Source organism: Dermacentor albipictus, chromosome 9, assembly GCF_038994185.2.
Source record: "Dermacentor albipictus isolate Rhodes 1998 colony chromosome 9, USDA_Dalb.pri_finalv2, whole genome shotgun sequence".
NCBI lineage: Eukaryota > Metazoa > Arthropoda > Arachnida > Ixodida > Ixodidae > Dermacentor > Dermacentor albipictus.
Genome location: NC_091829.1, coordinates 54,638,336 through 54,665,158, shown reverse-complemented (window position 1 = coordinate 54,665,158; position 26,823 = coordinate 54,638,336). Strand labels below are relative to the sequence as shown.

The 26,823-nt window shown below is 48.6% G+C and overlaps 1 protein-coding gene and 1 long non-coding RNA gene across 3 annotated transcripts in view; one reads left to right on the top strand and one right to left on the bottom strand.

Annotated features, from left to right (window-relative positions):
- Nucleotides 1-25,631, top strand: part of LOC139049658 (uncharacterized) — a 42,044-nt gene extending 16,413 nt beyond the window's left edge. Inside the window, exon 3 of the long non-coding RNA XR_011508478.1 lies at nucleotides 25,505-25,631. This is a non-coding gene — a long non-coding RNA (uncharacterized lncRNA). The remainder of the gene's footprint in view (nucleotides 1-25,504) is intronic.
- LOC139049657 (uncharacterized) overlaps nucleotides 1-25,750 on the bottom strand; it is a 38,906-nt gene extending 13,156 nt beyond the window's left edge. For both annotated transcript variants that reach the window (XM_070525332.1, XM_070525331.1), the window contains exons 1-2: nucleotides 25,597-25,750; nucleotides 20,425-20,644 (exon numbers count right to left, since the gene is read on the bottom strand). In XM_070525332.1, the coding sequence (XP_070381433.1) occupies nucleotides 20,425-20,577 (153 nt within the window). In that variant the 5' untranslated portion in view covers nucleotides 20,578-20,644; nucleotides 25,597-25,750. The remainder of the gene's footprint in view (nucleotides 1-20,424; nucleotides 20,645-25,596) is intronic.
- Nucleotides 25,751-26,823: the final 1,073 nt, after the last annotated feature.

The window sequence follows — 26,823 nt, the reverse complement described above, 5'->3', positions numbered from 1 at the left end:
TCTGTGGACCAAGAGTCACACGTTTTCTTCGATATTCCTTCGGTAGCCACACTAGGTGCCCAAAGTAGGCATTCGATTGTAGCCAACATGCTTTCCTTTGCGTTATTCTATTTCGCCGCCCCCCGCCCCAAAAAAGAAAAAAAAGAAGAGATTGTTGCGGCGCAGCGAATTGTCGCATGGTGAAAGTTTGATTTTATCACTTCTTTTGCGGAAAGTAATGGGCCACAGGACGCTTCAGTTGCCGGATACTATTATAATATTGCGATAACAGCTATATGAAGACTCCAGGCGCATTCCTGCCGTTGCCCTCATGTTCCGTATAAATAAAGGCCAAGGGCGATAACATCCTGACCGCGCGCCGCATGCTCTATGCGCGAGTAAAAGCGTGGGGGGGGGGGGGGGGAGGAGGTGAGCCGACGATGGTGGTTCAGTGTTGTGTGCGCAAGGGAGAAAAGCGGGCAGGAAGTGCGCCGCCTTCCGTCGCGCGCGATACATTTTGGGAGCGGAGGGAGGGGGGTTGCTGTGATCTGTGAATCTGTGCTTACGCGACCTGTTTATTTGCCTTGTTTGACGCAATATATACAGTGACTTTTTCTTAGGTACGTAGATTTATTCGAGACTTATACGTATATTTAAATATCTTGTTGCGAGGTTTTGTGTGTATGCGCAGTGAACTTTGTTTCCAGTGACTCCAGTGTTTGTTTTGTTTCCAGTGTTTCCAGTGTTTCCAGTGATTTTTTGCCCTTTATCAAGCTGTATCTTCACATTTGTATATTCCATTGTATCTTCGCATTTCTAATGTACGAAGGCGAGTCAAATGAAAGTGAGACAACCCGCCCCGCGAAATATGGTTCGGTTCATTATTTTTGAGGCATGTGCGTAGCACATACGCATCTCATTTACAAGTGACATGCAGAGGCGAGGTTAAATGTTCTTTAATGCTCTCATACACTGGGTTGAACATGGCTGCGTGACATAATGGACACTCCAAAAGTTGAACACCTTGGTGTCGTGAGGTTTTTTGACAAATGAAGATATTTCCAAAAAAGAAATTATTCGCCGTATGGCTGCCGTATGCGCTGAACATTGCGTTTCATTGGCCACTGTGAAGCGTTGTAGCAAGCTGTTCAAAGAAGGACATGAAAGTTACAAAGACGATCCATGGCCGGGCCAAAGCCACCGTGCAATCACCCCCAACACAGTTGAAAAGGCCGTGGTTGCTCAGTGGCTATGGTGTTGGGCTGCGGAGCACGAGGTCGCGGGATTGAAACCCGGTCACGGCGGCTGCATTTCGATGGAGGCGAAAACACCCGTGTACTGAGATTTAAGTGCACGTCAAAAAACCCCAGGTGGTAGAAATTTCCGGAGTCTCCACTACAGCATACCTCATAATCAGAAAGGGGTTTTGGCACGTAAAACCCCATAATTTATATTTTTTTAAACAAATGCAAAGGCTGATTAGACAAGAACGGAGGATAAGCATCGATGAAGTGGCAGGGCGTGTGAACATCACTCACGGCTCCGGTCACACCATAATTCATGAACATCTCGCTTATCGGCTCTTGGGTGCGCAATGGATGCCCAATATTTTGAACCACCGCCAGAAGACGGAGAAGCTCGGCGCTGCCTTGACTCATCTAATCCGTTATCACGATGAGGGTGACGACTTCTTGTCTGCAGTTGTGACCGGGATGACTCATGGTGCCGCTACTACTAGCCTGAAACACTACGGCATAGCTTACAGCGGAAACATTTGAATTCACCACTCCCAAGGAAAACAAAAGCCGCCATTCCTGCCGGAAAAGTGTCGACTTCTTTTTAGATCGTCAGGGGCCATTATTTATCGAATTTTCTAAAGCTGGAGAGACTCTAAATCGTGTCAGATATTGTGAAAGGTCGGATCGGCTGCGTGTCGCAATCAAGAACAAACGACGTGGAAAATTGAGCATTGGGAACATCTTGCTTCACGACATTGCCCGTCGCCACGTTGCTGATGTGGTTAATACAAAACTGGCAACGTTCAAGTGGGAAACGCTGCAACATCCATCATGCAGCCCAGACCTGTTGCCTTGCGTCTTCCACATTCGGTAAAATTTGAAAGAACTGCTCAAGGGAACCAGATTCGTGTCTGAAGATGACGTGTAGTCATTTACAGATTTTTGAGGCATCAAACCGAGTTTTATGAGACGGGAATTACGCAACTCGTTAGTAGGACAAGTGTCTAATTACTCATGGTACACTTTTAAATATGTAGTCATATATTCGCATTGGCTCACTTTCATTTGACTCGCCATCGTATATTTTGCAGAACTCCTGCTTTTTATATGTGCTCTCAGTTGCGACTATAATTTCGGAGTAATTACTCGCAATACACAACCGGTGACAGCTGCTCCTGCGCAATACATTCTAACAAAGAACAGCGTCAGTGAGATTTTCCCCTGATCGTTCCATATGTACGAAAATGCGAACAAGGTTGCTGAAGGATATATATATATATATATATATATATATATATATATATATATATATATATATATATATATATATATATATATATATATATATATATGATCCCTCGACTAATTCTATAAGGAGGAGGCCGAGTTGCTAAGTGAGCCCCCCCCGAACGAAATTTCTGGCTACGCCACTGACGTGCTTACTAACCACGTGACTGTAAATGGGATTTACCGTACTCCGCTTGGCTTCTCAGTATTTTGGCCTGAGAGGAGGCTTTAGCTCGGGCCGAACTCCGACGCGGCGTATTCAAGTACATACGTAAAACGCAAAAACGCTTTTCTGAGATAACTTCTGGACCCGTTTAATGAAATTTGTTGCATTTGAGAGAGCATCTTAAATTCTAGTGACTTTTGAAGCGGATTTTGGATTTACGGCTTGAATTTTGTTAAAACAATTTTCAAAAATTCGGAAGTTTGAAAAAGATAGAAGCACCAAGGTTACAAACTAATTGCTCCGGATCAAGAACAGATATCGCGTTTTGTGTATGATATCCATTAGATATTTCAAAGCGGACAAACTCAATATGTCAATTTATATCTTGCCTCAATTCCTTACGTTGTTTACGAGGGCTCTGCAAAAGCTGTATTACCATATTACTAAAGTTTTTGAGATTCATGCGTAACATATGAATTTTGTCCGCCTTAGATGTACTATTAGGCGCAATTCACATAATAGTGATATTATTTTTCATTGCTCAGTTACAGAGGTGTAAGCTTGATAGTTTTCTGAAAATTGCGATTTTTGCAAACATTTAATAAAGAACTGACGACTAAACCAGGAATTCGAAACGAGCAGTCACTAGATTTTGTGTTTTCTTTTAAATGCAACAAACCTCGTCAAATTCGGCGCAGTTATTGCCGGGGAAAACGAGTTCTCCCTTTACGTGTATTTAGATAGGAGCACCCCAGCTAAAGCTTCCTCTTAAAGCACGGCTGCGAAGTACGCTCTCCGCCCGTCGACTCCAGTCACGTGTGTGTGCAATAAGCCACGCCTTCCCGCATGACGACCGCGGTCATCGTGTGACGTAAAGAGATAGTGACATTAGCGGCTTTCTGCTTTCCCTCGAAAAGGACGCTTCAAGAGAGTTTCACTGTTGGGCCGTTTGGTACGTGTGGATGCGCTTGGAGTCGCGTGAGCCGAGTGATGAAATAATACTGCATCCTGTGGGTGGCTATGCATAGGGTGCGTTTTATTAAACTGTAAAATTCTTTTTAAAAAATCGCCGCTGGCAGATGGCACAATTGTGATCCATCTCTTGTGAAAAACACCTTTATGTCCCGTACCCTAATCCTACATGGTCAAATGGATTTATGTGGGAACATGCAGGTTTTTCGTACAGGATTCTATGCAACAGTATAGGATTATGGATGTAGGGCATATGGGGCATACAGGACATTTACCTTCTTTAACAATTACATACTCATTACTCTTTAGAAAAATGCCGTTTTATGCATTGAAACGCAAATGTTACTGGCACGTACGCCAATGAATACGTTGGCGTACGTTCATCGCACACTTTGAAAATCAATGAAATATCTCGAAACATGGTGTCATCCTGAGAATTCGTTCGATACGAATGCGCCTTGCAAAATTGCAGCATACACTCCTCATTTTTGAAGGCCTTCCGCCAGGCGCAAGTGGCTTATATTGAACTCATTTCAGTTTTGAAAGTAAATTGCGTCAGAAAATTCGTAAAGTACGACGTACACGTGGGCTGTAGACGTGACAGCTTCGGATTGTAATTCGAACAAGCGAGAAAACAGGATTCTGTTACGAGAAACATTAAAAGGGACGCTAAAGAGCAACTTGATTTAGTAAGGCAATGAACGGGGCTAGTTGGGAAACGGTCATGATTGTATTGCGCTTGGTGTAACACTAAACGCAATACAATCTTGAGCAACATGATTCCTTCTGTATTAAAAAAATTACCCTTCCGCAACTGCCAAAAAATTTACAAAAAAAAAAGAAAAAAATGGACGCCACTCTCACCGCGAGAAGAGCCTTGAAAAGCCAGAAAAAGCGTCAGGACTAAAGACAGGTGGCGACACCTTGAAGCTTTCGCACCAGCCCGCTGTGACGTCATGTATTTTGACAGCGTCTTTTAGGGCCTAGTTGACTATAGCGGTAAACATCGACTAAATTGCGTTCTAAAGGAACCAAAGATTGAACAGGGCAAGTTTCGGAAACCTTTACAAAGCCGTCGTCACCCAAATAAAAAAAAATACTTTGAAATCTGTGACGTCACACGGACGTCACGACCTTGGGGTTTAGGCGCGAAATTAAAAAAAAAGATACCTTTGACCTTCATTTTCTCTTTCTTCATAATCAACCTAATATTTCCAAAATGTATGTTTTGTCAGTTTAAGCTGATTCAGTGTTTTGCTTTAGTTTCCCTTTAAAGAAGTTCAATCGGAGGAACATGTGTGTACCAAGAAAGATCCACGTGGGATAACCTTGGGACAGCCTTGGTAGGGTATCCGAAGCAGGTCGATGAGCGATAGCCTTGAGACGTTCGTGGTAGGATATCCAAAACCGGGCGTTTGGCTGATGTCCTATATGTCTCCAAAATGGTGCACGGACATTGGGACATGATTCGAGTGTCCTATGGGCGAAGTGTTTTTACTGGGTAGCTCAGCAACACGTTTTACGAACAAGAATTAAAATGGGAACAGGAATTCTGGCCACGTGCCATCAACGTTCTTTCTGAACTCTGGTTTTCTATCTGCGACCTCTTCACTTCTAAAACCGTACTTATCTAGTTCATAATGTGTAGCGCAAAATTTTTCCCTCAAGCTGCGGCGCAAACCGGTTAAAAATGATGTGGGGAATGCGTGCATCTGCGATGTTCACGTGTTCCAACTACCTTTCTCTCGTACGCACAGAAGTTGTGCTGCACGCTTTCACCGTTTCACGCCCACGCGTACTCGTGACGTCTTCACTGACGTCACGCGTCGTCGACGCGTGAGGCCCTCGAACGAGGCACGATGAAAGCACAGTGAGAGCGTGCGTCTCAAGTCTGATCGGCACAATCCGTGGGCACTTCAGCGAATCGACTGCTTTCGTCACGTCGTTTCTTTTCTATTTTGGACGCACAACAATGTGCCGCCTGTTTATCGCTATAACTGCCACCGATTCCGGCATATACAGGCGCAGCTGTGCACTTGTGACGTTCAGGTCTGCGGACGTACATCGGCGTCTGCAGCTGTGCGGTGCGCGGAACAATAACTCGAATGAAACGCAAAGAGCCAACGAAAAGTCAGTGAAGGAGAACATTAAAAAAACAACAACTGCGTCTACTGTTTCTACACCGCTGCTCGGGTAGTGTCTCCACGAGGAGGTTAGGTATACACGATTGAGACGATCAATTTAGTTTGCAGTCCGGAAGCAGGCTTAAGCGCTATTTTGGGCACAATTATCTATAAAGATGGACATACCCCTACGCAAACGTAGATACTGCAGGAATATATAAATTCGGGTTAGCTAGAAGCGGGTTAGCGGGTTAGCTAGAAACACGTCGAAAAATTTATGTTGCAACTTCTTTTTTTCATTGTCGGACAGACGACGAGATACTTTGGCAAGCGGTTTCCCTCTCTTACTGCTTTATGGAAAAAAGAATTGCTAAACATGTATTCTGATTTCTGAAAACCTTTATCAGCCCCAAATGACCTTAAATTTCTTTTCAGTGTATGCGTTTTGTAACCTTATACCCCATCAATATTCCAGTTGTATTTTTACTGTTCTCCACAGCAGATTCATTCCTCATTTCCGTGAAATATAAGCAGTCGGTGCTTCTGACGGTCGTAAACTGGAAACGGGCGCTGAAAAAGCCGCTTCTTCGCTAATATTTGAACACAGTGACCTCTAATTTTTAAGTGCCTAGAAGGAACTAGGTGCCATGCGTCCAAATCAGCACGATGAGCAACCAGCGCTGCAACTTGAGGTGCAAATGGCGCCACCATATTGCTAGGTGTCGTCGTCTGTTTGCTTTGCCGGCCGCCGTCTGCTACAGCTTGCGCTGCGCGGTGGCGTTTTCAGTGCCGTGGCATCAATATCGTGGGTCAATATCGTGGACCCGCTCTGCCATTGAGACGTAGTAAATGTATGCGGCTATATAGTACACTACATTACAGTAACGCGCAGCGTAGGAAAACAGTATTCGATTCGTATAAGGAATGCGACAGGGCTACTTGGTGTTCACTTCGTGCCCGTGATATGGACCGCCATTCTTCAGGTGTGCTATACATAGTATGCACGTGACGTCACATCCGCTGCTGTCGTCTGCTTCCGCCATCTTGGGGTACCTTATCAACAGGCGCGCGCATAGGCCTATAGGTTTCCCAAGGTGGCGCTGCCGTAAACCGGAAGTCGCGGAGTGTCATTGAATGACGTACGTGCATACTATGTAAACGTGCCTCCAGTTTCTGACCTGACTGGGCTACACAACGTGGCAGCGCATGCGCTCTTCGCAGTGAGCATGGACAAGGAGACGTCATGCGGCAGAGGTCGGGTTGGACTGAACGCATCGGGCTAAAGGCAAACATTGATGCAAGCGCGCGTGCTTTATCGTTCGAGACGGCGCGCCATTTTCGTGACGTCACTGTACCGGACGGGGCCAGCACTTTTTTAAGTTGCACAGTAGAGCAGTAACGGCGCTTCCTGACTGTGCGATGGTTTTCCGTGTGAACACAGTGACGTTATCTTGAAATGCTGAAATTTTTTTCCGTACGCCTGCGAAGTTCGAACAATGGGGGTTTAGGAAAAGCGTTCAGGCTGGTGTCCGCAGGAAGGGAGGATTGTCGAAGAGGGTGTATCACGCGCATTGGACACGGATCCGGGCATTGCTGCGTACTTGTTGACCATGGTTAGGACAAGTGCAAAAATGTGTTCAATTAAGTGCGAGTTCCAACACTTCTATTTTACGCATTTCAAACACGTGACAGCTGTTACGCGTAAGACATGCAGGTATTGGAGCGGTGTATCGAAAGACTGCAAATATCGGGGTGAAATTCGGGTTGCGGTCGGTGCTGGAATACTTGGACACTCTGTTCCCGACTTTCGATGTAAAATTCACGCACACACATGCACACGCACGCACGCACACACACGCACGCACAAAGAGAAAGCAATCAAGAAAATGAGCAACCGGAAATGGGTGTTATTTCTCATCGACAAAAATTGCACTTTTCAGTTCTACGAACTTGAGGACATCAGAAAAAATGCCGAACAACCGCGTCTACTTTACTTCAATTTCAACATATCTATAGAATGTCCGGCAACTGCTAGGGGCTCGCACGTTTTTCGTGAAGCACTTGCCTTCCAGATGCTGTCCGTATATACTGGCTTTACAGATCTGCCGATTTACAGAACGGTTTTGTTCTCAACGAAATCGCGCAATGAAGCAACAAACGGTATATACCTAAATAAAATGCGCTCACTGCAAACAAATACCCGCCTTCAAGCGCATTAAGCTTTCTTTGCCTCTCACCCTGGGGTGTGGCGCGTTAGCGCGGTCGCTTCCTGGCCGAGAAAAGTGCGCCTATCTTGGAGACAGCGAAAAAAAAAAACGAAACAAAACTGGAGCGATCCCGTATACACAGGTGTAATAATAAAGTTGGCATATCCCGGAGACAGCGTGTGATCAGTACATGCTGTAGGGGTTGAGGGACGGACTTCGCGGATGAAAACCACAACTTGGGAGGGATTTATTTACATATTATACAGGGAGGTGAGCGTCAATTAACAGTCGTACAGACATTACGGGCCGGCAGCAACTCGGACGCTGCGGCCCGTGGCAAGAAGTTCGAGAGAGGTGAATCAGGGAATCAGGGCATTCTCCAGAATGCTCAGGTCTCTCCGGAAGGCTTCTTATAAGCCCTTCGAGCACTGCAAGTCACGTCATGTTTGACCAATGGGAGAGTCCACTCCGATGACGCCACTTGCAGCCAATGGTAGGCGCCCGTGTCGCGGGGCACACCTGTCGGGGCTCTCTGCGGTCTTGCCACGCAGACTGGCAATCCACTTGTAGGCTGGAGAAGGAGCGGGGGGGGGGCGCTCGTGCACCTGCTTCATTGTCGGATGCCCACCTGCTAATCCCGTGACTCGGATCCGCAGCGGTGGCGAATGCCTTCTTCAAAGGCGAAGGGGGACGATTTAGCTCCATTGTCCCAGGGCCCCTTCTAATCCCGGCGGGACACGACCTGGGGGTCGCAAACTTGTTTGCACGTGTCGTCTCTGGAATGCGCTTTCCTGCTTCTGCATTCCTCAATTAGCTGTGCTGCAATCCGATGTGGTTTGGGGAACTCGAAGTAATCGCAGGAAACAGCTCCATATCTAACAGCTCGTCCTCGCCCCGGTAGTTCTGAATGGCCGGTGAACTCAATTCGCTGGCCAGGAGGAACGCTGACAGAAGCTGCAGGGTACTGGGGTCGAGCCTCGTTTGACAACCCTCGGGATCCTGGGCCCTGGAGAACAAACGTCAAACAAACAAAACAGCACAGCGCTGCACCACGCGTAAGCGCAGGCTCTTCACCCCTGACTCGCCAGACTATTACTGAGTCAAAATCAACCCTGATCTTTTATTTCCCCAATTTCGACAAAACAGTTCCAACCACCCCTCCAAACAGCTATCCATTTCTCCTCGATTGCCGACAAGACCAGAGTACTATTGTTGTTGCAAAACAAAAGGGTCGTTGACGATGCAAACAACAAATGAAAACAGCCGAACACAACTCAAGTGGCCTAACCACACGAACAGCATGTTTCCAATCTATCGCAGTGGCGTACTTATCACACGTAATGGTGCCACTGAACAATCTGGTCAACCTCACAAGCACGTAATCACAAGCGCACTAGCCTTGTGGTCACTAAACAAAACGCGTACTTGTGTTGTAGGCAAACTTTTCATTTACGCTTACTCACGTTTCTTCCCTGAAAGTCCTACAGGACACGTGACATAAACGAACAATTAAACTTGCGGGATTTACACACACCGCAGAACTCTTAAAATGATGCGTCTTCTACTAACTCTTTCCACGCACGTTCACTAAAGAAGTCAGAATACGGCTGCCCTCCACACACACTAGCAACCCAGTCATAAAGTCTGCTTCCTTCCGTCCACACAGGACACGCGCTAATGGAACTAAGAACGCCTCTCAGTGCAACTCATGCACTCACTGAAAACTTACGCGCTTAACCTTACAAAATTCAAAAAACTTAAAAAGAAAGAAGGTTAAATAACACACGCGCTTTACGATAGGCCTCTCAACGATAACCTTGACCTTCAGGTTACTCACACACACACACAAAAAAACCTATCTACTTATTAATGAGCATCTCGCGAGACTACAAGTTTACTTAAAACGCATCTTTCAAATCTCGAGCTTCTCAAACGAAAACACAAACAAAGCTCATACCTTTACCTTGAAAGAAATCCTAGTCTCAAATCGCGAAAACTTTCCGATGCTCAAAAATAAAAAGAACAACACACTTCATTTCTACGGAAGGGCTCTTGGCCTCCCTCTCCAAACGCTTACGTCTGACTCATACTTTGAGTCGAACGCGGGGTGGACGTGGTCTGAAAGCTACTCTGGCTGCCGAGAGACAACAAAAGGGCTGATTCACTATCAGCTCCCCCAAGACGTTACGGTCTCCTGCCAATTTGCGTCCTCGCGCCCCGCTTTCAACACAAACTCGATTGACCGCGTCGCCACTCCCCACCTGGTCTCGTCCTGCCACCTTGCGTTTCTTCGAACTGCACGCTGAGCTGTGAAAAGAACTACGGAACGACGAGGAGCTTAACTGCCCCGTGCCCTTTGTCCGCGTCCGCGCAGAACATTCTTCGCGGTCCCCCTTTGACCTGTGGCTCGAACGTTTAGGATGCGTGAACATCGTCAGTGACGACCGCACCTTTCTTCTCCTCGCGCCCTGCCCATTTGGGTTTCTCGCCATTTTTGGCGGCGCTACATTAATTACCGCGTTCCTATCTTTAGGGCGCTTCTTCCTGCGGCGCTTTCTCTTCGCACTCGCTTTCATGTCGCCTTCTCGTGCCTCGTGCTGGCCGGTACACATTTCGTCGGCCCGGATCGGTCTCTTACCCGCACAGTCTGAGTGATTCTCACTTAAATCTACTCTCTCTCTGCCTCGACTGGCGGACAGCTCAACCGACTCTGGCACAATGCAGCAGGCTTTACTCGAGTAAGACAACTCGCACTCTTGCGAACTGCCCTCTACTACATTGCCCAGCGCACGCTGTGAATCGGCACACAGCCCGTCGGTATCGATCGCTGTCTCACGCGCACAGTCCGAATGATTAACTGAATCATCCCTATCTAGGCCATCTAGACTGGCGGAGAGCCGCACCGATCCCTGAACAATGCAGTTGTTCTCTCGTGAGCTACGGAGCTCGCCACCCCGAGAACTATTCTCAACTGCATCGTCCAGCTCGCACTTCACTTCTGCACGCAGATCTGGCTCTACATGGGTGCCCGCGTCTGTCGCGTCAACAGTACCCTTTTCCTCGCTAGCAACCTCGCTAACATTACCAGCGACGCACACACGCGGTAACTGTGCCAATTTGTTCGCAGCTGGCCTAGCTGTCTCCACAGTCATCTGTTGGCACAGCACCTCGTCGCTCTCACTGCGGCCTTTAACGGCCTCTGTTGCCACTAAGGCATCGTTAGCAGCTAGCCTTTTCCCTTCACTTATGAGTCTGCAGCTAATCTCACAGGCACTACTCTTTTCGTCGGCTTCTGGCGAAAATCTGCTAGATGCTTCCTCATTCTTTCGCTCTGTACTTCCTACAGAATTCTCAGAAAGCCGTTGTCTCTGTGCCAATAACTGATCACAATGCTGTATCTCTTTGATCAGTGCTGCCTTCTCTCTCTCATACTTTTCCTCTCGCTCACGTTCGCGTTCATTCTCACGTCCGTGACGCTCACACCTAAGAGTAAGTTCTTGAAGCTCCTGCTTCCGTTCATTCTCGCGTTCTTCACGCTGACGCTTACTCCTAAGTTCACGACGCTGTCGCAAACGTACACGACGTACACGCTCCCGTGGCTCCTGTATCACTTCCCAAGCAAGCTCAATGCTTTTGTCATCATTGCCACTATCATTAATCGCCTTTATGATAGCTGGCGTTTCCATCCGTTCGTCCGCCTCAACTCCCAAATCGTCGCACACCAACAACAAGTCTAACCTCGTCAACCTTCTAAGATCCATGGCAGCTGCCCCGACAGGTGGTTAAAACTGTTTTCCTTAATTAATTTGTGCAAACACACAGTGCAACAAACTCCCGATTCCCAGAACTATCAAAATTGAACACACAACCTTTGAGTCTGGCGAATCATAAGGAAAAAAACCACGCGCTCACTTACGGTTGCAGCACCCTGCCATCCGGTTCGTTCGTCCGCTGTTGCCGGTTCCTCCGGACACCCTGGGTCGAAGGCTCGCTCCTTCTTCGCTACTCCCAGTTTCTTCGGACCTCTTTCGACGAAGGCTCACTCTTCTTCGCTCTTCCCGGTTCCTTAGGATCTCTCTCGACGAAGGTTGATTCGTAGCGCTGCCACCAGCTGATGCACTCGGAGGCGATCCCACCGCTGCCACCAGATGTAGGGGTTGAGGGACGGACTTCGCGGATGAAAACCACAACTTGGGAGGGATTTATTTACATATTATACAGGGAGGTGAGCGTCAATTAACAGTCGTACAGACATTACGGGCCGGCAGCAACTCGGACGCTGCGGCCCGTGGCAAGAAGTTCGAGAGAGGTGAATCAGGGAATCAGGGCATTCTCCAGAATGCTCAGGTCTCTCCGGAAGGCTTCTTATAAGCCCTTCGAGCACTGCAAGTCACGTCATGTTTGACCAATGGGAGAGTCCACTCCGATGACGCCACTTGCAGCCAATGGTAGGCGCCCGTGTCGCGGGGCACACCTGTCGGGGCTCTCTGCGGTCTTGCCACGCAGACTGGCAATCCACTTGTAGGCTGGAGAAGGAGCGGGGGGGGGGGGGGCGCTCGTGCACCTGCTTCATTGTCGGATGCCCACCTGCTAATCCCGTGACTCGGATCCGCAGCGGTGGCGAATGCCTTCTTCAAAGGCGAAGGGGGACGATTTAGCTCCATTGTCCCAGGGCCCCTTCTAATCCCGGCGGGACACGACCTGGGGGTCGCAAACTTGTTTGCACGTGTCGTCTCTGGAATGCGCTTTCCTGCTTCTGCATTCCTCAATTAGCTGTGCTGCAATCCGATGTGGTTTGGGGAACTCGAAGTAATCGCAGGAAACAGCTCCATATCTAACAATGCCTTGTTCGTGGGCATTGCGCAATCCGCGGTCCCGGGGGTCCCGTGAGGGAATCTCCGCAGTGCCGAGGCTCCCGAGTGGGACACTGACCCCCCCCCCCTCCCCCGTATTCTAGAGCGTTGCCCCACTCAACTGTACCTCGACTCAAGCAAGTAAAGGGGTTTTGCTAGAAAGTACATATAGCAGCGTTGCTCATTGACAGAAGTGGTCACTAACGTCATGATCATCCGCGACAATTATGGAGAAGTGAACGGTCTTCATCAGTCAATTGGGCGGCGCTGCAACCTCGACTCGGCGGAGTGGAGGAATATATAGCTTCGAGTGCAAGATGGCTCGGGCGTATAGCCTCCTTTATGCCGTATAATTTGAAATACGGGGTTATAAGCCTCTCTGTAGCGTTGGCAGGGCCTCACCCTTCGGGTGATTTCTATTGCCCTTATACCGGGGCAAGTTGAAATCCATCTTCTCATTCTTTCTTGTTTGAGTGAGTGCCGTTGCCGCTGTGAGCATTGTGCACGCGCCGCGTTGAACTGCACGCGCTCAGCTTTATTTTTTTCAGAAAGTGTTATACAAGACGAAGCGCTCGGCACTTAATCTCGCCGGCGTCGTACATTTTACGGTCCCTCGTTTTTCGAGCAGACGATCGCGGAGCGCTTGCTGCAGCGTTATTTTCCTCGATGACCGCTGTCACGGCGGTGACACTGACATTGACCTGCAACTTTCACGGTGATGTTACCCGATCACCCGAGAATAAATATGTAGAAAAAGAAATACAACGTTGCAGACGCAAGCGGTATAATAGGTAAGGCGCGATGATAAACCGGGAGGCAACAATGAACCTATTATACGCTCTTTACGTCGAGGCGCTGCGCGTGCCAAGAACGGCGGACTTGGAAAAAAAGAAGACGTCCTTTACGTGTCGTTGTCGTCTGCTCAGCGCCGTCTGCTGCGGTGGCGTCATGCGTGGCGTGACGTCTTTTGCCGCACTTGCGTTGGGACACAGTCCACGTGTATACGGCGGAGACGAGTTGGCACTAAATTGAGTCTCCATTGTGTCGTGCGAGCTTCTTTCTCAGCAGACGTCTCTTCCGCAGAGTCACGTGGTCGCGCGTTGCGCGGGTCAAAACGGCCGTTCGTTCCTAGACCGCAGTTGCGAACGTCCGCTCGCGACATCGCGCGGTTCGCCCGCATATGGCATGTCACGTATGCAGACTCGCGTAACTAACTTTCTGTTTGCGACCAAATGTAACGGTTGGTTAAGCAACGCTTGTTGCAGACCAGTTCGACGAAACAACGCTGTCTCTACTGTCGGTCTCTATCGGTCTTTCTGTCTATTCTATATATCTGTCTCTCTTTCTATCTGTTCTGTCTGTCTCTCTTTCTATATATACTATCTGTATGTCATTTTGTCTACTATCTCCATGTCTTCATCTTTCTATCTGTCCATTCTGTCTCTCTGTCTGTTTCTATCTCTCCGTTCTATCTACACCTCTTTCCGCTCAGGCGACAGAGAATGAGATTAGGGAAAACACTAGGAAATGAGCTTTTTTTTTTCATTTGTATTGCCAAATTATCTATAGATGAGGCTTAAATTTGTGATAACCTACGCGACTTAGAGGGATCATCCGGCGGTGTCAGAAGCGTTCGGAGATTGAAAGCCCCATTGTATTCTATTACGTATAAAACGACCGACATCTATTTCATCAGGCGTCAATAAGCCACCAAGAACTTCACAAAAAGCTTTTTTCTTTCTCGGGCACGAAACATGACGTCGTGTGGTTCGCCTCGTACAATATGGCGTAATAGGTGCCTCGGGGGGACGCCCGTGTGCGCTTGTATCACTGTAAAATAATTTACGCCATAAAAAGTGAAAAAGGGTGTAAATGTGTCAATAACTCACACCCTTATGGTGTTATTTATATAACGGACACTCTAAGGGTGTGAGTTATAGACACATTTACACCCTTTTTCACTTTTTAGGATGTAAATTATTTTACAGTGTAGAAGGCTGTCTGGCGCGATGTGCAGAAAAGCGAGTTTTTGAGACACGTGTGACGTCACGCGCCACTACCGGCGAGCGCGGTGATTATTTTTCTTTTATTGCGCGCCAAATAAAACTGATACTGCGCTGCTTTGGCAAGCCTAGCTCAACTGTTAAGCGCCTTTCATATGACCTCACTCGCTCAATGGCATAAAATCGCCAGAACAATTACTTTAAAGACATAAGGTGATGAAAGCGATAAATTTTTGCCGCAGGTAAGGTAAGAAAGTAGGCAGTATGCAGTGTCTGCAGTAACACACACTTGTGAGCCCGCTTCTGCAGTAGAACCGGACTGCAATTTGCCGGCGTAAATTCCATTACCTCAAAAGAACAGTTAAGCACTAAACCAGTTTAAAGTGGCAAAGTATTCCTTCAAAACTTTATTCTCGGTAATTTGGTGTCAATAGTTTGATTGCTCGAGGAGAAAATGAAGTTGAAGGATCCTTTTTTGAAATCCGCGCCTTGACCGCAGGACCGGCACTTCAATATGACGTCAGGGATTTCAAGGTATTTTTATTTTTCGTACATTGGGTCGTTCTGGGTCAGTAAGCGTTTTTGGAACTTGCTAAGTGCCGTCTTCGGCTCTTTTAGTATACAATGCAACCAATCGTTACCGATAAGTACTTAAATAGGCTCGAGCGGACGCCGTCCGAATCGGTGACGTCACGGTGAACTAGTGCGGGAACTTCACGGTGGCGTCGCCACAGGTCCTTCGTTTTTGTATCTTCTCTGGCTTAAGAAGCCTCTTGCCACTATAACAGTGTATTTTTTCCCCTTATATTGCAAAGAGGGTAATTTACTAAAGCAGCTCAAATATTTTCGTATCTCTCTAGTGTCCCTTTAATCGCTAATAGGCAACACGGAGAACCCGTCACCTGCCATGATCTCAATCCATTTTCAGTGTCTCCGTATCAATCCATTTCCAGCAGTCAAAACTCACGCAGGCACGTCCACCGTGACCTTGAGCTTCGCACACCCTCCGAAGTGCGCGCTACTTTTTTCCCGCCAAAGTAGACCGCACGGCACCACGCGGTCGGGCGCTCCTTTTACATCCTCGACACCCGAGAACGAAGCCGCTCGGATAATGCCCGATATAACAAAGGCGTCGCCGGTCGCAGGTACCGAACGTCGTCCCACTTCCTCCCGTCGCCCCTCCCGCTCTTTCCGTGAGAGGGCGTACGTGTCGCATAGAGGGGCGGTGTGCGCGCTTCCCGTACGTGTGGAGGTTTAGGCTTACGCTCTGCTACGCGCAGACGACGCGGACGCCGTTTTTTTGTACCTGCCGCTGCCGCCGCCGCGTCTGATACGTGAGACTGCAGCGAATCGCGACACCGCTTGCGCGAATCGCGCCATGCCTCGTACGCGCATGTGCGGGACGTGCGCAGAGCCGCCGCGAAGGTGTCGCCTGTCTTCGCGAATGCGGCTCGCGTCTTTCATTTTTTTTTTTCCGTCGGACGCTGGTTCCTCATTATTCAACGCCTCGGATGTGCGCGTGGCGCTATGGGCTTGGCTTAAGTCGGCTCGTGCGACAGCCAATCACGAGCGTTGTACCAAGGACGGCTAAGGTGTCGTCTGCTCTGTGCAGACGACACCTTCCGTTACGAAGAAAAACGGAAGCATTGAAAGCGATAGCGACAGCCTCGAGCTCTCCCGCCGGCAGTACCCCCCCTCCTCCACGCAGTTATCGCAATAGCGACGAAACTGTTGCCTGGCGGCAGCTTCAAACCTTTTCCGCCATGTGTTAGCTTATCCCGCTATCCGCCCTACTCTTTAGTCGTGCAAATGCCCCCATTTGCGAAGAGTACTGTGCCATTTCACAAGGGCCTGCTCTCACGCACCCAACGTCCCCTCTTTCCACAATTCTGCCCATGAACAACACTGGGAGGTCGTGCTATCCATTTCGGACCCGCATGACCAGCAACAACTGGCGTGGCGGGCCCGACAGGCAGCCAAGTCCGCATAGAGAGAGGTCCTGGCAAAGCGAGGCTCAATCAATCGACAACTCGCGAAACGAAGACACACTGAATATCACAAATCAGTTTTACGGAAGCCCTTAACGTGGAGTAAAGTTAAGAAATCCGTGTGTAGCACCGAGCTATACAAATGGGTCGTGCGCCCGCGTTTTCGCCAACAACTTGGATTGGCTGGCCCGCAGGATTGGCTGGCCTGCAGCCAACAAGCAATGGCGGGCCAGTGCCGTGTGTAGGATGTATCAGACGATTCCACACTAACTGCAGTGCAACGTGCGTCTGTAATATTGTTTCGTTAACCTGTCACGTGCCTGCCTGCCAAGCTATACACTGACGGGCCATCAAAATCGACAATTGAAACATGCTGACCTGTCGGAGGCATCCCACTTGCGTTTCTTTTGCATAGCGATCGTATATTTTTTTTGACGGTATCAGCGTGTGCAGTTTTCATAAATGTAGAATATAACGAAGCTGTCTTCTTGCCAGAATGGACTTCGCTTTAACGAGGTTCGACTGTATGCTTGGTACTGCGAAATAATCGTAGAAATGAGTGTGTTGGGCAGTTGGTTTGATGGCAAAGCCAGAGAACAAATGCGAGTAGCAAGGGCAAAAAATTATTACCTTGACACTTGGCCGAACCTCCGTGCAACAGGAAACAAATTTAATTCTGTCAACATGCGTCGCACGTTAAATTGCAGTGAACGAGAAAAAAGAAAAGGGTGGGGGAGGGACTCGATTTTTGTTAGTCGCAAACACACGAAGCCAACAGGCAATGAAGCCAAAGACACCGTAGCGAAAATAACTGGCTTTAACTGAAGTGCGGAGATGATATGAGGGAAAGGGAACATGAAAGTGGACGAAGCGACAACTTACACCTGGCAGGCGCCGAATCCACGTCACCAGCATTACGCGTCCTACGCTCTACAAATTGAGCTACGGCGGCTGCCGGTCTTTCGTCAACCTTCTTGGGAATTCGTGCATATTTGCTAGATCTGGCCCTGGGAGTGTGTTAGCCATCGCGCCATCACGGCCTTGGCGGCGGTTATGAAACATATTTTTGACCGCAGGCGCCACGTAGTAACGTGAACTTAGGAGGCGACAACTGTTCGATAAACCCTCGCGTGCTATACTCAAAGGCATCAAATATGGTAAAGTCGAGACCCTCGCTGTCATTGGGCGAGAAGGTCAGAGGGAACAGAGGGGCTCGATTTTCTTAGGTTATAACAACCGTGGAAGCAAACGGACAATGGAATTAGAGAATGCGCAGGGGAACAAACGTTGTGTGTGTAATTGACATGTAGAAATAAGGGAAGAGAAAATTGAATGCGGACAGAAAGACGACTCGATTCTCCCCAATTTTGTAAATTGGTGAATTACCGGCGGTCACTTCGCCTCGCATCATTATGCTAGTTAACCCGGCGACGTAAATGTTGCCAGCATTTCCAGTACCATAGCAAAAATTACGCGGATCCCATGCACGCTGGGTATCGGCGGACGTTAAGGCTCCTCGACGGCTTCCATCACATTCGCAATGCGCAGACGTTGATGGCGTCGCAATGCAGGGAGAGTTGTAAGTGCGGGGCGCATGTATAGTGACAAGTACAAAACGTAACTCGACGTTTAACGTGTCTATACCGCTTGCAAAGACGTTATCAATCGCGTCTCCAAAGTGAGACGTTGGGAAATGTCCTTCAGGGTCGCGCTGAACGGTACGAACACCATTAGAGACATAAACCAGCACCAGACTCTTCCATGCTTACGTCACGGTTGTTTTTCGTGTTTTTTTCTTCTCCGGAACTTTTATGACCATCCGCCACCTCCATTCGCCGAGTTACAGACGTCAAAACTAAAGTATACACGCTGCACCTGGGCGACCGCAATATAGTGACACATCACCGGGATTGTCCCACCCACGCTTTTGGTTGCATTGCCTCCAGGATCGGGTCGCGTTACAAACCACTCTGAAACCTTTTTGTGAGGGCACGTATCATTCACTGGTGTCGGCGTAGGCCCACCAAGTCACCAACTTTGATTACACACGTAGTCTCCGGGATCTGTCCAGTTTTGAAAGATAATAACTATTGCTCGCGATACGGGATCCGTCCACTTGGCGAGACAGCGCCAGGCAGCCTCGCGCCAAAGGATGCGGTGGTAGGCAAAGAAAGGTTCGTTTTAATGAACAAATATGTATCGTGGATGATTTTTTTTCGCGACCAACCTAGCGGTATGTGTAATATAATTGAACGTAGTCGCTGAGCGCAATATTATTCTGCACACTCTGGGTGAATTGAGGGGCGTGAGATGTCGCCACCAGCATTGCCGCTCCATTTCTATGCGTCTCGGACACACCGTAAACGGGGTCACCAGCATGCGGGCAGGTTGAAACTGTGCTGCGTCCGCCTAAGAAAATAATAATAAGCAACCACTTACGTCCACTGCAAGACTAAGGCCCCTCCCACTGATCTCCATTACCCCTGCCCTGTGCCAGCTGTATGCCTGGAAATTTCCTAATTTTCATCACACCATCTATTCCTCTGACGTCCTTGACTGCGCTTCTCTATACCTTGGCAACCATTCGGCATAACTCTAATAAAGCGCTGGGTTATCCGCCCCACGCATTACTCGGCCTGCCCTTAACTCCGTGTTTCACCCTATATAATCTTAACTGGGACATCGGGTTCCCCCGCTCGCTCTCTCACCCACGCCGCGGCTGTCCCACGTATGTACAGTCGCGGACAGAATAAAATGGACCACGGGATCTCCGAAAACGTTAAATACCCGAGCAGCCTGTAGCAGTAACCAGTAAAACTGCCCACGACAACGTTGTTAGCATATTCTAGTCGAGGTCCAAAATGCAAATACCAGATTGCGTTGTGAGGTTGCGGTGATATTCAGCTTTTTCTTAGATTTCATGGTCCATAATATTCTGTCCGCGACTGTACTTATACCACAGTCCTTTCATTTAAAAAACTGGCAGTGGCTTAGCTCGGCTATGCCAGGATATACGTAGCGAAAGCTAAGGCATAGCATGGTTAGGATTGGTTAATCTTGATTGCAAATCCAGGTTAGTCTGGTTGTCTAGCTATGTTGCAACGTTTAGCCAGTCGTTCGGCGCCCTGTTCGTCTGTTTCCTGGGCGATTCGTTTCCTCTTCATCTCGTTCCGATGTCGATTCTAGGCCTCCTCCTGCTTATCAGAATTGTCGCCCTTCATACTGCCGCCTCAACTGTGGTCGCGGCGCACGCGAGCTCTCCTTTTCAATCCTCCGACATGTTATCAGGCATGGGACGCAGCTGGCGAAGCGAGCGGAGGCGAGCGCAACGACGAGGAACGCGGTGTGACGTCACACCAAACGGCGGCCGCGGAAAGGCGCAGCGCTGCACAGCGGCGGAACGCCAGTGGCACAGTGCTACTAGTGGCGCATGCGTAGTAGTGACTATAGGGAGCGAGACAGAGAGAGAGATATCCGCGGCGAGGCACTCGTTGTGACGTCATGTGCCTCCTCGGAGCACGGCCACGGCGAAATCGCAAGTTCGCGGCCAGTGAAGCTTTCGCTTTAAAAACATGGAAGGACTCTGCTTATACTAATCGAGCGCGCACCTCGGCTTGCTTCGTTGGTGGCCGATCGCAGCGACTCCTGGCTGGTGGTAGCGCGTCCCGTCGTAGCGGGAGAAGGGGGAACCGACGGCGACCTGTTGCCCGGCTGCTGCTGCCTGCCCGCCGGTCGTCCGGGCTGGTGTCGCTGGCGTCCATCGCGGTCGCTGTTGGTCCCACCGACGAAGACCCTCACGCGCTCAGTGTCCGCGTTTGGCCCGGCAATCTGCGCGGCCGCGCCACAGCGCATGCGCGCGCCGTCAACCCTCGCTGTTCGTCGTGCAAAGTGTGTGCTTTAATAGCGTTTCAGTACATTGCACATTTCGGGTCACCGAATCGGTGCAATTTTTCAACGGGAGGGTCACTTAGCCAACGACGTCTAAGGTTAAACTTCTTGTGCTGTAAAATTTATTTGAGTGCGAATTTGGCGTTCTCTTTCATATAGATAGTTTGCACAGACGTCATCGCGGCCGCCATCTTTAGGTACTAGCACGTCGAGAAGGAGTGTGATCAAGAAACGTGACAGCATGATGGGCTAAGCATGATGGGCATGATGTCGAACGACTAAGCGATAACAGTGATAAACCGGTGAAAAACAGCCACCGTCAATAAGCAAAACAATGTGCGCGTGATAATAGAATGCATTGACGTCATCGTGGCCGCCATCTTTGGGTACTAGCGCAGTGAGGTGTACGTCCGTGACGTCACACGAAAACTATATTGGGATATCACGAAAATTGGTTGTAAGGTTACAAAGCGCATAAAACGCACATCGAGACCAAACGTTAGTAAAGACCCGTTTAAACTGACAGCCTCCTGAGAAGCTGTTCTAAGAGCTCTGGATGTGTGGTGCAAGAAGGCATTTATGGCAGTGAGATGTCGCCACATGACGGCGACCACTGGCTCCTATAGACCAGAACACGCTAGTCTCGCACCCAGACTAACCGAACGCATACTCTCGCACCCGGGTTGCCCGGTCGACCGGCGCTATTTTGTACTGGGCTGCCAAAGTGTGTTCGCCGGCGACCAGTAGACATGGCAAGCGCCAGCTCTAGGGCTCCAAAGTGCGGAAATGTGCCCGTTCACACGGATCCAAAGTAGAAGTCATCTGGGCATCATTGCGTCGTGTTTGGATGCCAAAACAACCAGCGGAAAAGGAGCAGGTTGCTTAGCGCTGTTTGCGAAGAGAACAACACACGTAGGGAATCGTGCCGGTGCGGTGTTTTCAGCCTGCGCCGATTTCCATCCGCAACGAAGAATGCCAAGCTGCGCCACCGGTGGATAGCTGCAGTGAATAGGAAGAACTACCAACCCAGTGAAAATGCACGCGTGAGTATTCGATCTATGTATATTTTGGTGCCACGTTCAACTTTGCGCCCTACAAACGTAATACGCAGGTTTGCTCCGAGCACTTTCTGGGCAACAAGCCTACAGAGCAGAATCCCGCGCCGGTGCTTCGCCTTGGCTATAACAAAAAGGCAAGCCTTTTCGTGTTTTCAATCAGGCAGAGCTCCCGACGTTTAAGCGGAACAGTTGAGTTTGCGGTTAGCGATACTTGCAGCTGGTGCACGGAATGACCATTAAGCGTGAACGACAAGTTGTAGGCCTTGCTGGTGAGCGTTATTGCTAATGAAAGTAAACCGAAGTCTGCTCGTCACGTAGCATGCGTCCACAAAAACGTAAACGACGACTACTCGTCGCCGAAGGTGTTCTTGCAGCGCACCTACCTTTACGAGCTGGTGTTGCAGGTGTCATTCGTAACGAATTCATTTGAGCCTCCTGGGCTCTAAACTGCGTGCGGGCTGTTATGCGGGGCAAAGCGCAGAATATTTCCGTTCATATGGCGAGGAAAATAAGGTGCTTAATTATTCTTGTATTTTGTAGCAAAATTTTGATCGTTCTCACTAGTTTTTTTTTATTGTTTCCTTTTCTAAGGGAGCGCCAACAATCCGATGGCCTCGCACAAGCGAAACAGGTCTGGTACCAGGTAGCTGCAGTTGGTGGGGCTAATTTCTTGGAATGCAGGTGCGGTTGTTGTCTTGTACCAAAGGGGTCCTGATGATGCAGCTTTAAGTAGGGATGGTAATTTTACGTGCCCTGTCACGGTTTGTGCAACTGTACAACACCTGCATCTGTCATGCTCGCCCTGTTATACGGGCTTTGACTGCACATGTAGTTGAACATTATAACTACTGTAGTACCTCATTTTCCAATGAGTGCAGATTTAGCATCATATGCTGCTTGTTCGAGTGCTGCAGGCTTTTGTTCTGAACGTTGTACTCTTAAGTGGTTGCACGATACAATTGGCCTGGTGTATTTTCTATTTCATTTTGAGAGGACTTTATATCTTCGCAAAAGTGATGGCATGGGAAAGAACTACAGCCCTTCTTACTATAACATCTATTTTGTTTTCAGTGTGCAGGTGGTGAAGGGCAGGCGTCTGCTAACCAGGCAGTCAAACGACCTCGCCAGTTGGTTGCCAAGCGCGGCCAACCCAGTAGAGGCCATTACAAACAAGACCAAACTGAAAGTGCAGATGACAGTGTTCCGCGTGCTTTAATAATATATGGCACCAACACAGTGCTGTAAATTCCTTCACAGGTTACGTGCCAAAAAGCTCACAGGTGTTCTAGCATATAGCGCGTGGTTTGTACAAACGTAATAGCGTACCTACCCGATGTATTCGCTTCTGCAGTCTGCACAGCACTCAGTGTGTCCATTGTGGACTTGCACGAGGTCTTGAAGTTTGATTGAATCCAGACAGCGAAAATGACAGGTTAGAAAAAACGTGCAACACGCCTTCCGCCCAGCTAAAAAGCCCAAGTTTCGCTTTCGCGCCGGGTCGCATCTCCCGGCGTGGCAGCCCAGGCCTGCTACTTCGCGGCGCTTGGGATAGATGGCGCGACCGGCGCTCATCAATATGGCGGCGCCCTTTGAATTCACGGTGTTCTGGTGTATAGACGTGGTCACAGGGTGCCCTAAACGCAGCAAGCGATTCCGCTCCAGTGTAAACGGTGTCGCGTCGCGTTACGGTGATACTCTGTAGAAAACGTAAAACGCACGCAGCTGCCGCGTTCAGAGTTCTTGCGTTAACATTGAATAATGTCGCCTGCGAGCTTTAGAAAAGCACGCAGGTTTAAATGTCCCACAAGGCAAAGCGACGTCTCGTACGCGTGCTTAGCTTGTAGTGTCATGACGCTTCCTCGACGTTATAGATCGTGTATACTTCGGCACACGAGCGTGCCTACAGACGCGTTAAACCATAGCGTAACGACGGAAGAGACTCCCAGATGCAATTGTCAAGGAGTATGATCCTGAAGAATTTAAAGAGCGGTTTCTTTCACATTTTGGAAACTACAATTGAACAATCTCTCTTTTCATTCCAAGTGTTGTTGCATTTGAAATTGCCTCTACTCCTATTTTGTTTTGCTGTATTTTTTAACCTGCGCTATTTCAATTCATTCTTGATGTAACATCTTTGACTTATGTATATCTATGACTCCCCCCCCCCTTTTTTTTTCATATTTCATTTTGATGTATAAAATTATTTTTTGCCTTTGCACAAGTGCTTATAAGGATTTTGTGACATCTGCATTATATGCAATTATGTTGTGCACTAAAAGTGTTGAGTTGCGTGTATTATATTTCATGCCTATGTTTTTGTACAGCGTTTCAGATGATTATTTTTGCATTCTGTCTGCTGCTGTTTAATGGGTCCTTGGGCACTCTCAAGATGTCTGCGACATCTTTTCGCCCAAGAACCTCCGACTCGGTGTTGGAAATAAACTTCACTTCACTTCACTTCACTTCACTTATTTAATACCCTGTAAAGGGTCCTTAAGGGTCCAATACATGATGGTGATGGAAGAGTCTTAGCTGTGGCTGTCGACTCCACGTGGTATTCTTGGGTACTTGATAATCCTGGAGTGTGGTAAGACCCAAACAAAGACACAAAGCGTTTTTCTCTACCTCAGTATGACATACATTAATATAGTGGATAAGTGTGTGCATCGCAGTTAGGTAAGACCACCATTAAAAAAAGGCGAGATCCGGTGTTTGAGGCAGCCCACATTAAAAAGCTGGCCTTCCTTACATGCGTCCCCGTGCACCCGCCGTGGTTCCTCAGTGGCTTTGGCGTTACGCTACTAAGCCGAAGGTCGTGGGATCGAATCCCGGTCGCGGCGGACGCATTTCGATGGGGGGCGAAATGCAAAAACGCCAGTGTACCGTGTATTAAGTGCACGTCAAGGAACCCGAGGTGCTCAAATCAATCCGGAGTCCCCGCTATGGCGGCTTGCCTCGTGGTTTTGGCACGCAAAAACCCAGCACTTTAACTTTTTTTTTTACACGTGCGCACCCCACAGTGCAAATATCGTTGTTTGCAGTTTCTAGGTGGCCATTAATAGATGATAAGTGTTGCTGACGGGATCACTTGTCCGCATGTACTTTGTCGCAGTCATCACGCCAATTCGACGAAAAAACGGCCCTCTGCGTCACATCATTCGTGTTCTTTTTTTTCCATACACCCAGCGTGCTTGCGTGGCCGTTGATAGAAGACCAATTGTCACGAAATCCTATTTCTCCACTAGCTACACTAAGCAGACGTGGCACTTGAAAAAGTTCGCGCCGCGTGCTTCATTTACCATATGTCCGCAATGCTCTCCATATTCTCGTTTAATTCATACACACCAGGCAAGAAAGGCAACGCCACTTCTCCGACTGCTTTCATTCGCGACCAACAAAATAATGCGCAACAGTTTAAACAAAGACACGATGTGATTTCATCTAAGCCATATATATATTCGAGGTACGAGTCGTGTGATTCTTTGTAACATTAAGCCCTGCAGTGTTTGTCGCAACATGTGGCGTACTTATTGCATAGACGGTGTCTCAGTCTGAACCCGTTCGCCATTCGAACGCGCCGAGCGAAGGCTGTTGTTCTACGTGGCGCGATTTTCACTCAGCGACGCGGCGACTTTCGTCGCTCCGCGACTGCCGCGATCGCCGGAGCTGCGCTGCGAAACGCGCGCCTGAAACCGCGTTCACACAAGGGGCCTCCGCGTTTTTTCTTGTTGTCTTTCCGCAGACGCTCGTAGCGAAGCTCCCGTGCGTGGGCAATAGAACGCCAATATGGCGGACGCCAGTGCGTGAGCTGAAGAATGGTGCCTGCGCGCCTACCTTGGTAGCCATGTGGGCTACAGTGGTCGTTCCGCATTCGCACTCCCGGTCCCGGGGAGGAGGTCTTCAAGATGGCCGCCGCCGCCGCTCACTGTACTGACCAGGGTACGTGGTCTTCTTGTTCTCGCTCCGAGTCGATGGCCTTTACCCGCTACTCGGGGGTATTGGCCAATAGAGATGGTAAGGAGAAAAAATATATGAAGGGAGGAAGAAAAGAAAGAAGTGTGCGGAAGTACAAGAAATTTAAACGTGGGAATTTAATAATAACCATAATTATGCGTCAAACAACAGGTTGCAATATACGCATCATAGCCGTCTTCACGTTTTCTCTCTACGAAGGTCTGCTGCTACTGCCGTGGTTAACAAAGGGTTAAGTTATGTTAAGAAGCTGTAGTCCAGGTTGTATGTAGTAGCGCTAATGATGGTACTGGCAGTTAGTAGTAATAGTAGTAGTGATGAGTAATTATTGTAATAGTATTAAAGGCAGTGGTAGTGGTGCGGTAGTAGTACGTAGTGGGGTAGTAGCATATATCACTTCACCTTAAAGCGCATGCCAGATGCCCACAATCGGGCACTGAACCAACATTGCGCGGTTACCACGAACATTACTAGTAGGCGAAATTTATGAACGATGTCATATTCTCAAGCATGTATGTAGAAGAAATGGAAACATGACAAGAAAACTCAAAAGAAACGATTTAGCAAGGTAATCGAGTGCTTGAAACACAGGAGCCCATAGTCACGCAATATCTTTCACAACTGCTTGTTTTATTCCCAACCGGTCTCTTGAATAATTGTTGGGCTAGTTTGTCTTGCATTGGTGTCGAGGAAAATTAGCGCAAACGAAAAGACCGCTCTCACGGAAAAAGTTGTCTCACCGAAGAGTCAACTCACCGTGTCAATTGTCGTTTTGCTTGTGCTAGTTTTGCTCGCCACGGTCTCTTGAGAACTGAAAAAAAGAACGAGTAGGCTGTATTAGGGAAGCAGCCGAAGTATAGGATACCTGAAGCGTCTTGAGCGTGCTGGAGACGGTGTGTGGGTAACAGGCCGCCGCAGGAACGACGTAACCAAATGCACAAGTGACATTTATTCAGGCATTAGAAAGGTAACGTGTGCCTAACTTATGTTCCGGGTAGTGGGGAGGACCTTACGGGTCTCATTTTGCAATCGTACTCGCTCCCAATGGGGAGCGAGTACGTAGTGTACGCAGTGTACGTAGTGTACGTA